Source organism: Tenrec ecaudatus, chromosome 4 (assembly GCF_050624435.1).
Source record: "Tenrec ecaudatus isolate mTenEca1 chromosome 4, mTenEca1.hap1, whole genome shotgun sequence".
Lineage (NCBI taxonomy): Eukaryota > Metazoa > Chordata > Mammalia > Afrosoricida > Tenrecidae > Tenrec > Tenrec ecaudatus.
Genome location: NC_134533.1, coordinates 197,681,135 through 197,692,809, shown reverse-complemented (window position 1 = coordinate 197,692,809; position 11,675 = coordinate 197,681,135). Strand labels below are relative to the sequence as shown.

At 45.4% G+C, this 11,675-nt stretch overlaps 1 protein-coding gene across 1 annotated transcript in view; it reads left to right on the top strand.

The window, feature by feature from the left end:
* The first annotated feature begins 2,729 nt into the window (after positions 1–2,729).
* Positions 2,730–11,675, top strand: part of MRPL3 (mitochondrial ribosomal protein L3) — a 43,578-nt gene continuing 34,632 nt past the window's right edge. The window contains exons 1-4 of the mRNA XM_075547219.1: positions 2,730–2,978; positions 4,910–5,094; positions 6,082–6,173; positions 8,618–8,716. Of these exons, the coding sequence (XP_075403334.1) occupies positions 2,887–2,978; positions 4,910–5,094; positions 6,082–6,173; positions 8,618–8,716 (468 nt within the window). The 5' untranslated portion in view covers positions 2,730–2,886. The remainder of the gene's footprint in view (positions 2,979–4,909; positions 5,095–6,081; positions 6,174–8,617; positions 8,717–11,675) is intronic.

The following is an 11,675-nucleotide window of genomic DNA, read 5'->3' as shown; positions in this document are numbered from 1 at the left end:
AGCGAAACATTCAAGGTGTCGTTTCAGAATATCTACAGACAGCCATTTGACAAATAAGAAAATAGATGATCCAAATAATAGAACCAATCCCCAGAGTATATACATGATGATAAGACGGCATAGTAGCTATCTATTGCTCTACCACCAACCCAAAACCAAAGTCACTACCACCGAGTCCATTCTGACTTGGAGAGAGCCTGTAAGACAAAGTAGTACTGTCCCCTGGACCTTGTTGTTGTTAGGTGCCATCAAGTTGGTTCCAACGCATAGTGACCCTGTGCTGCCGAGAAAGAAACACCGCCCGGTCCTGTGCCACCCGCCAGATTGTTCTGATACTGAACCCATCGCTAATGCCACTGTGTCAATCCATCGCAGTGAGAATTTTCCTCTCTGTCACTGCCCCTCTACTTTACCAAGCATGTTGGCCTTCTTCAGAGACCAGTCTCTCCCAACAACATATCCAAAGAACGTGAGAGGAAGTCTTACCACCCTTGCCTCCAAGGAGCACTCTGGTTGTATTTCTTCCAGGACAGATTTGATTGGCTTTTTAGCAGTCCCTGGAATTTACCATGAACGGTAACTCTTTCTCACTGCCATGCATTTGATGCCAATTCATAGCAACCCTATAGTTCAGGTAGAACTGTGCCTGTGGGTTTCTAAGACTGTAACTCTTTATGGGAGTAGAAGGCCCTGTCTAAATCCTGTGAAGCAGCTCATTTTGAATGACTGATCTTGTTGATACCAGCCCAGTGGTTTTCAACCTTCCTAATGCCGTGACCCTTTAATACAGTTCATGTTGTAGTGACCCCCAACCATAAAATTATTTTCATTGCTACTTCATAACTGTAATTTTGCTACTGTTATGTAATGTCATATAAATATCTGATATATTTCATTGTTACAAATGAACATAATTAAAGCATAGTGATTAATCACAAAAATAATATGTAATTATATGTTGTGAAATATTTATTTCTAATGACAAATAAATGAAATTTTGTCTTGAGGCATGGTGTTTGGGTAACAATCTTCAAGCCAGGTACTCATGTGGGTATATCTGCATGTGGGCGGGTCTGCCTGGAGACAGATAAGAGGAGTGGTGTCTAGGTTCCTAAGACCATCAGATATATGTATTTTCCGATGGCCTTAGGCGACACCTGTGAAAGGCTCATTTGACCCCCTAAGGAGTTCTGACCCACAGGATGAGAACTGCTGTTCTAGCGCAAAGCAGGTAGAAAGTCCCCTCTCCCCCCAAGGAGCAGCTGGTAGTATCTAACGACTGACTTAGCAGGTAGCAGCCCATGTCGAAACTCAACACGTCACCAGGGCTCCTATTACTCCATCCCAAAGCACCCTAAAAGGTAATGGCTCAAAACGAGGTCAACCATGTGTCTGGTGGTTTCTTTGGATCAGAAACCTGTACGCTGTTTGGCTGTTGGGTTCTGGCTCAGAGTTTTTCATAGGTATAGTCTTCTGAAGTTGGAGCACCCACTTCCGAAGTGCCTCACTCTTATGGTTGGCATGCTGGTTCTTCTCCTTACAGCCATCTCTACAGGACTGTTCCACGGTCTGCAAGACATGGCAGCTACCCTTCCCCCATGGGGAGCACTCCCAAACAAGGTAGAAGATCCCGTGAGAGCAGTGTTGGCATAGGGGGCTCTGCACTGGGCCCCTAAAGGGTTTTCCAATAGAAACCAACAGCCCTTACTCTGGAGAAAGATGAAGCTTTCTACTCCCATAAAGAATCCAAGTCTCAGAAACCCACTGGGGTAGTTCTATGCTGTCCTATGGGGTCGCCATGAGTCGGGATCGCCTCAATGTCAGTGAGCTTGGAAGCCACCTATCATCACATTGGCCATGGTCGACTAATCACCCCGGCCAGACCTGTTTGAGTGAGAGGGAGGGGGAACTAAACAAGGGCAGGAGTAGCAGGAGGTAAAGGATCATCAATGGTCCTCTTGGAAAGAGCGAGGATATGGTTCCCTTAAAAAATCAGTGTGTAAACCTCAAGAACGCTCTCTTGTGAAAGTAAGGGGGTGCATTCCCCTTATTCTGAGTGGTTTAAATTTGGGCCCTGCCCCATCTCCCAGAAATGTGACCTTGTACTCAAGAAAACAAACGCTGCCATCGGGTCTGTTCCAACTCAACAATCCTACAGAGCAGGGAAGAACGGCCCCGCAGGTGTCCGAGGCTCTCAATCTTCACCGGGGTTGAAAACCTCGACTGTCACCCGCAGAGCGGCCACTACGACCTGGAAGTTAGCAGCCCAATGCGTAATGAATACATCACCAGGGCTCCTGCAATCTTGCCCAAGCACCTAAATTCTGAATGTGTTCCCCTGCCCACCCCGTTTATAAAATAAAAATAACAATTTTCCTCTTGGGACCGTTGTGAGGGTTAATCAATGTAAGAACACCACGTGCAGCCTAGCACACCAGCTGGCCCTCACAGTGGACTTTACTTGGAACTTCCCTCCCCTTCCTCCTCTCCCTTCCCCACCCCTTCATTCCATTCCATTCCATTCCATTCCATTCCATTCCATTCCATTCCATTCCATTCCATTCCATTCCATTCCGTCATGTTCCTAGAACACCCCTTTTCTTCACTTCTGGACAGAGGAGTCCCTCTCTCCCCTCCACCGACTCCGCGAGCCCGGACTCGGAACTTCAGTTCCGGGGCTCGGGTGCCCGGAGTGCATTGTGGGACGGACCGGAAGCGATCCACTTCCTTTTCCGTCGCGGAAGGCTCCGGCGGGCGAGTGGCGCCTAGCAGCGCGCCGGTTCCCGAGCGCCGCAGCAGGACGCGTGGCCCGGCGTGGGGACGCGCTGGGAGCCGAGCGGCGGGGCGCCGGGAGCTGTCGTAAGCGGGGTGCTCCCCGGCCACGCTATGCCGAGCTGGAGGCTGCTGGCGCAGGCCAGCACCCAGGTGCTGGGCCGCGGCCTTGGCGCCCTGGGTGCCGCCCGGGGCTCGGGGAACAGGTGGGTGTGAGCGAGAGACGGGCGGCAGGGGTGTTGGACCCTCACTACCGCCGCGCCTCTTTGGGCAGCAGCGTGGCTACAAGCCGAAGTTGGAGGAGAGGGAAGCGCTGTAGCCAGACCTAGGGCACCAAGGGATAAGTTTACCTTCAAAGGTCAGAGTTTCTTGGAGTCGAACGGTTGTGGGTTGTTTTTTTTTTTTGTTTTTAAGCAAAAGGGAAGAAATTTATTGGCGCCCATACGGGAAACCCTAGGGGGGGGGCAGCATTCCCTGCTGTGTAGGCATGCCCAGCAAAGGATCACACCGTTCACTGGACCCCATGTCCCAGAGGGACTCCCCTTGAGCCGAACCCCAAAGCCCACTGGCTGGGGGTGGGGCGAACGGGTGATTTTTGTTGTTGAGTTTTTCCCTATTGTTTATGAGCCAGTGCCTGCCAAAGAACTCCACCATCGACGATAAAAGTGCCTTCTAATCAGTTTCCTACCAGCTAATCATCGTATTCGAGTGAGCATATTATCATAGCCTGTTTTACAAATAAGAGCACTGTAACATTTTGTAAGTAAGAAAAGTGGAACTGAGGGGAAGTAACTTGCCCTAGACATTTTCTACTGTAACCGGGTTCTCCCTCACCAGAAAAGGAATAAAGACTGCAGGAACCTTATTTCTCCTGAGCTCTTAAGCACACGAACTCTGTACCTCCTTCCCAGGCTAAACCCACCAAAGGCTTTCTGGGTGTCTTCAACTGGTCACAATTGGCTGCTGAGAGATAGAGACGATTTCTCTTGTGGATGCTTTAACTTTGCACCACATGTTGCTTCACTGTGAGCCTAGGCCATGACATGGGGGTTTAGCCATTTCCACTTGCTGGGGGGTAGGGGGAGGGTGAACGGGTGCCATAAAAGCCCACCTCCTGGTGAGAGCGTAACCACTAGCAGCTCTACAGGAGAAAATTGAGGGCAGAGATTTACAGTCAGCTCTGTCCTCCCATAGGGTCACTATTGATGGCAAAGAGTTTGTTTTGTCTTGGTTTTTTTTTTTTTTTATGAGTTAGAGGAGCGCTGGTGGCATAGTGGGGTAGGCCTGGGGTTGCTAGTCACCCCCAGGTCAGCAGTTCGAGACCGCCAGCCACTCTGCAGGAGAAAGATAAGGCGTTCTACTTCCATAAAGGTTTACAGTCTCAGGGACCCACTAGGGCAGTTCTCTCTCCTTTATTGTAGCTGTGTGTCAGAATCTACTTCATGTCACTATATTTGATTTGAGTTTGGTCCTGATGAGCTCATGGTTTTACGTGTATGTAGGTAGGACACTGTTAGGAATCTCTAACCAAAAGGACAAGATGAAGAACTTTTCCTCCAAACTCAAACTGCCATTGAGTTAGTTCTGACTCAGTGACTCTGTAGAACCCAATGGAATCATCCCTTGGGGTTTCAGTGGCCTTAGAAAAGCCTCATCTTTTCCCCCAGGAGTGCTGATGGGCTTGAACTGCTGACTTGTGATTAGTAGCCCAATGCATAACCCAATACACCATCTCTCAGCTCGCCACCCAGTTGATTCCGACTCATGAGAACCTATGGGCGAGAGTAGAACTGCACCTGTGGGTTTCCAAGGCTGTCATGTCATCTCTGTGGGAGTAGAAAGCCTTCCCTTCCTTCCGCAGAGCAGCTGGTGTTTTCAACTGCTGACCTTGCAGTTAGCAGCCTAACACACTGCTGAGTGTGCCACCTGAGCTCCAAGTTTTCCTCCGGGATGATCTTCACAGTGAAAGTATGAACATCAGCATTATTTCAAGGAATGATGTGGGGTGGGGGAGAGACATGTGTAGTATCCGAAGGCCTTGCTATACTTTGCAGATCAAGTGCCCTCTCTTCCTTGCGTGAAATAAGGGAAACCTTCTAAATTGTATATTCTTGCATTGGCTTTTTATTTTTTACAGAACAAACATATGGCTTTTCGTTAGAAGTCTCCAGGGCAAGAGTTGCACTTGGTGGGATGAGCATCTTTCTGAAGAAAACCTCCCATTTATTAAGCAGCTGGTCTCCGAGGAGAACAAAGCCCAACTAGAAAGTAAACTGTGTCCTCTGAAAGATGAGCCATGGCCTATACATCCTTGGGAACCAGGTAGTCATTTTTCATGTGATGAGTTCTCATCTGGTAGTTAGTGTGTGGCTGGGCACATTCAAAATCGTGTAACAACTGCTTAGGAAATAAGTCCTCTCTGGAACGGTAGCTCTCTTGTCTTAATTTATCTGTTTTACTCTGGTTTGGTGTGCACCTTCATTTCCAGCCTCATACTCTACTAGTGAATGCCTAATGGAAACATTTCCTCAAGAAACCCTTTTATCAGTGAAAGAGGAATCATTTTGTGTATGGTCTGTTTACTTATACAGATACAAAGTAATTCAGGAGAGAAAGCCTAGAATGTGCTCTGCATTACGGTTTCTTGAGCAGATGTGTGGTTGGGCTGTGTGACACTGTGGGTTTACTCAGCGTAACTACAGAAGCAGCTGTGTGTCAATGAGTCGCCAGACCGACATGCAGGTTGGCTACAAAGAAAAGACGGCTCCTGTGCAGCACGTGGTCTCGGAATGGACTTCACAGCGACAGTTGGGTTGCCTGAATTAGGATGGAGTAGGACAACTTGACCAATTTAGTCAGTAAATCTGAGTGTGGGGTAGAGGCTGGCATATCTTAGCAACGTAACCACTGAAGGCATTCCTAGAGCCCCGGTTAATGTCTTAGAATGTGTATGGTTAGAAGTTTACCAGTGAATGAATTAAATATAAATTGGTGAAAGATATGAAAGCCTGGTGATGCGTTTATTATGTAACTGAAATATAACGGTCTGTTTCCTTTTTTGTGTACAGTTCTCTTGTAATTGTTTTTGCCGGTATTGTTCATTTTACCAACATTGATTAAACAGTACATTGCATGAGGCATGTTTGAGGCACACGTCTCTAAAGAACAGTTGTGTTTTCTCCTTGAGCCTGTCATCATGTTTCTTATGTGTCTGCTGTCGGTATAGAAACCCCATGGCAGGGAGCCTTGTGTTGTGTTGGGAGATGTGGAAGAAGCCTGTGTTCACGTCCGTTTGTCTTGGACTGTCAGGTTCTTCTAGAGTTGGCCTCGTTGCACTGAAGCTGGGCATGATGCCTTTATGGACCAAAGACGGGAAACAGCATGTGGTCACGTTACTTCAGGTAAGAAAGGATGAGGAGAACCATGTGTTATTGTATGGTGACAGAGTAATGTCAAGCATAAATATTAAATAATATTACTTGACAATTTCATTGTGTTCTCTTAACCCTGATCATAGTGGCACCCTTGTTTTTTTTTTAAGTTTTATTATATAATTCACATACTATACAATTTCTTTTGTCATTTTTTTGTTTTGTTTTCTTTTGTTGCTTTGTTTTCCTATGTATTGTTTTTGTGCATATTATTATCTCTGCAGGTCTATCTAGATATGATAGGCAGGGTAAACAATCTGGAGTAGAAAAAAACGGGACCAACGGTTCTGGGGAGCATGGGAGAGGGGAAGGTGGAGGAAAGGAAGTGGTGTTAACAAACTCAGGGACAAGGGGGAACAACAAGTGATCCAAAGTCAGTGGCGAGAAGGGTGTGAGAGGCCTGGTAGGGCTTGATCAAGGGCATTACTGAAACCCAAATGAAGGCTGAGCATGATAGTGGGACAAGAGGAAAGTAAAAGGAAATAGAGGAAAGAACTAGGAGGCAAAGGGCATTTATAGAGGTCTAAATACAGGCATGTGCATATGTAAATATATTCATATATGAGGAAATAGATCTATGTGCATATATTTATAGGGTTAGTATTATTAAGGAAGCAGATGAACATCGGCCCTCCACTCAAGCACTCCCTCAATGCAGGAACACTTTGTTCTATTAGACTGGCATTCCTGGGAACCATTTCTAAGGATCTACATATAGCCTCCTCCCTTGGAGATGGACAACAGAAAAATGGGGGGAAGGGAGATGTCAGCCAGTGTAAGCTATGACAAAATAGTAATAATTTATAAATTAGCAAGGGTTCATGAGGGAGAGGGGGAACAGAGAGCGAGGGGGAAAATGAGGACCTGATACCAGGGGCTTACATGGAGACCAAATGTTTAGAGAATGATGAGGGTAATGAATGTACAAATATGCTTTTTACAATTGATGTGTATATGGATTGTGATAAGAGTTGTATGAGCCCCCAATAAAATGATTTTTAAAATAAAGTCAAAAATAAATAAATAAACTGGTGTTCCATGATGCTCACCTTCCCCATACAATCCTTGAAGACAAAGTGGGTGCATAAGCAAATGTGAAGAAAGCTGATGGTGCCCAGCTATTGAAAGATACAGCATCTGGAGTCTTAAGGGCTTAAAGATAAACAAGCGGCCATCTAGCTGAGAAGCAACAAAGCCCACATGGAATAAGCACACCAGCCTGTGTGATCATGAGGTATCGATGGGATCAGGTATCAAAGAACAAAAAATCCTATCATTGTGAATGAGGCGGAGTGCCAAGTGGGGACCCAAAGCCCATCTGTAGGCCACTGGACATCCCCTTACGGAAGGGTCACCGGGAGTTGATGAGCTAGTCAGGGTGCAGTGTAGCACCGATGAAATATACAACTTTCCTCTATTTCTTTAATGCTTCCTTCCCCCCACTATCATGATCCCAGTTTTACCTTACATATCTGGCTAGACCAGAGGATGTACACTGATACAGATAGGAACTGGAAACACAGGGAATCCAGGGCGGATGATCCCTTCAGGACCAGTGGTGAGAGTGGCGATACCAGGAGAGTGGAGGAAAGGTGGGATAGAAAGGGAACTGATCATAAGGATCTACATATAACCCCCTCCTTGGGGGAGAGACAACAGAAAAGTAGGTGAAAGGAGAAATTGGACAGTAAGACATGACAGTATAATACTGATTTTTAAATTATCAGGGATTGGGGGGGAAATGAGCTGATACTGAGGGCTCAAGTTGAAACAAATGGTTTGAGAATGATGATGGCAACAAATGTACAAATGTGCTTGACGCATGGATGGATGGTGATGAGCTGTGCGAGCGCCCAGTAAAATGATTTTTTTAAATTGTGCTGGGAAAACTCGGCTTACACTGGAGTACATACAGATGGGCTCTCACTGTCATCCATGCCCTCCTGCAAACCAGGTCCTCAGAACTTAAACTGATACGGTTCTGTCCTCGAACGCGGAATTTTTTTATTCGCAATTCCTGGATCACGTGGACTGGTTTCGGTTTGTCCTTCCGTGTGGCCTTCACGAAAGACCGGTCTCTGGACTCCAGGTGCTGTTCTCTCTGCAAGTGCAGCTCTGTCTCATTTGTTCACCACCCTGCTCTTCATTTGCCAGTTCATGGAGGCAAGTGTTCAGCGGGGAGTGCAGCTCTCCTGATAGTGAGTTTGAGGGAAGTAGAGACGTAAATAAAAAGATTGGAATTTCTCTATAGCTTGTACTTGATATTTTTGAAGGTTGGTTTACATATTTTAAGATGCTAGTTAGTAGATAATTAGTAGTAGTAGTAGATACATTACTAGGTGATTTCTAAGTGTCCTATGGCTTCGGTGTGGTTCACAAATACTGTTACAATGTGTCTTGGCTGTATTTTTTAGGTACAAGACTGTCATGTCCTCAAGTACACTCCGAAGGAAAACGTTAATGGGAAAATGGCCACCCTAACTGTAGGAGGAAAAACTGGATCACGCTTTTACGTAAGGACGGTTTTACATTTCCAATAGTGTGTCATTACTTTATGTTCTGATTGTTTTATGTTTTGAGACTATTCCATAAGAGTAATTTTGCAGTTTGTCCAGGAGATAAATTATAAGAGATAATTTAGCAGAGCTGTTGAGGCCAAGAATACAAGTACCGGTCACAGGATCTGCCCTAGGACCACCCCTAACTGTCTGGAAGAAGAGAATGCTCCTTTTGAAGTTGTGGTCTTTGCCTATCTGTAAAACTAAGATCAAATGAATGCTTTCATAACAGTTTGTTGTGAGACTAAATGAAATTTTTTAATGTACTTAACATGGAGACACTTAATAGAAGATAAAAACAAAACCGAAAAGCCAGCCCCACTGCTGCTGAGTTCTGTTCTGTCTGACAGTGACACTGCCCCATGGGGTTTCCCAGGCTGAAAACTTATAGAAGCAGACGGCTACGCCTCTCTGGTGAGCTTGAACTGCTGACCTTAGATGGCAGCTGAGTCCTTTAACCACACACCACTTCAATAACTGGAAGCTGTTGGCTCTTTTGTTGTTGTTCTGGGTTTAATTTCATTTATTAAGGAAATTGTTAGGTACTTGACACCAATAAGTGTACATGGATCTAGAATCCAAGTCAGATTTTAAAAATAATAGTAAAGTGGTTTTTCTTTCATTTTTCCCCCTAACTAAATTCTCAGAGAGTGCTGGTATTGGCGTTTGTTTCCACATTAAAAGTATGCACAATTAGTGTGCTGTTTTGATGCTGGAAGTCCATTGGTGGCATAAACCGTTAGCCTGCTTAGCTGATTACGTTCACTTAGCGTCACCTCAGACGAAAGGCCTGGCTATCGACAACTATCCAATAAGCCATTGTGTGATCCAAACGGATCAGACAAATGCCATGTGGCCACCAAGAGGAATACGGAGAGCCGAATGGCATAGTAGTGGAACGGGAGGAAAATAGAAGGGAAGAACTAGAAGGTAAAGACATTTGTGGAGGTCCAAATACAGGCACGTATGTTTCTAAACAGCTTCATAAAGAACGACAGGGGTGTAGGTCTGTGCACATATGTGTTAAGTGTTGAGGTAGCAGATGGACATTGCGCCTCTACTCAAATCCTCCCTCAGTGCAAGAACACTGTTCTAATAACCTGGCATTCTGTAATGCTCACCTTCCCTACACAATCGCTAAAAAAAAAAGTGGTGCATAAACAGATATGAAGGAAGCTGATGGTTTCCGGCTATTAGAAGGTATAGCATCTGGGGTCTTACAGGCTTGAAGTTAAACAAGCAGCCATCTAGCAGGGAAGCAACAAAGCCCACACGGAAGAAGTACACCAGTCAGCCTGTGTGAGCATGAGGTGTCAATTCGATCAGGTATCAGAAGACCCAAAAGAAACAAAATCATATCGATGCGAATGAGAGGAGATCAGAATGGAGACCCAAAGCCCATCTGTAGACAATTGGATATCCCCTCTCTCCTCTAGTTCTTTAATACTTCCTTCCCTCCCCACTATCATGACCCCAGTTCTACCTTACAAATCCAGTTAGACCAGAGCAGGTATGTTCGTACAGATAAGAGCTCTCAACATGCGGAACCCAGGACAGATAACCCCTCAGGAACAGTAACAGGAGCAGCAATACCATGAGAGTAGGGGGAGAAAGGAGGAACCTATCGGAATGATAGACGTACAACCACCTTCACCACCACCCCAAAGGGGACGAACAACAGAAGCATGTATAAAGGGAGATAGTGGACGGTATAAGATATGAAGATAATTATAATTTATCAAGAGTTCGTGAGGGTGGGAGGGTGAAGGAAAAAAAGAGTAGCCGATACCAAGGGCGCAAGTAGAAACAAAATGATGGCAACAGATGTGCAAATGTGCCTGAAACAATTGATGTGTGGATTGTTAGCTGAACTGTTAGAGCCCCCACGAAAGGATACATTAAAAAAACGAAACTTGGATCAGAGCCTGCCACCCCGAGTCAAAGAGCTGAACATAACAGTGCAAAATGCAGCTGGGGGCAAGTATTGGGGTGAGATGCGGAGTTCGAAAATAAAGAACACACTCTATGTATGTTAAGCTGAAACAATTTTAAAAGGCTTTGAGTTACAATCTTAGAAGAGTCTATGGATAAAATAGTTAACAATACAGGAAGCACAGGAAAATGAAAAGACCAGAAGAAGTAGTTGACATCCAAGCACTTCAAGCAGTAGTAAGATGGCCAAGACCCAAGCCGAAGGAAGAAAGCCAAGCACGCTGAAGGCATGAGCCCAAACCAGGCTTCCAGGACTTGTTGGAATGCCCATTGAAATGTTTCAGCAAGCTGATGAAGCACCAGAAGCACTCACTCAACTAGGCCAAGAAATTTGAAAAACACCTATTTGCCCAACGACTGAAGTGATCCATGTTTTCACCCATTCCAAAGAAAGGTGGTACAACAGAATATGGCAGTTACTGAACAGTATCATTAATATCACATGCAGGTGAAATGGTGCTAAAGTTCATCTCAACCATGGCTGCCGCAGGATGCTTTGAGCTGCCAGAAATTGGAGAAATATTGAAGGGCGATCATTGCTAGCATTAGGTGGATGTTGGCCGAAGGCAGAGTATGCCAGAAAGATGTTCCTTGTGTCTTACTGACTGATGAAGATAAAGATTGTAGCTTCAAGAAAAATCACAACTCAATGTTCCCAAAATGAAACTCACTGCCATGAAGTCAGGTGAGACTCAACAACCCGAGAGGATAGGTTAGAACTTCCCCTGTGGGTTATCTCAGACTAACTGCAGGAGGAGGAAAGCCTAGTCTTTCTCTTCACTCAGTGTGAAAATCAAAAACAAATCCTCACAACCGGACCTACGTGTAGCATGATTAAGGGAGAAAAGATTCAGTCTGTCAAGGATATCTTGCTTGGATCCATAATCAGTGCTCGTGGAAATAGCTGTCCGGAGATCTACTG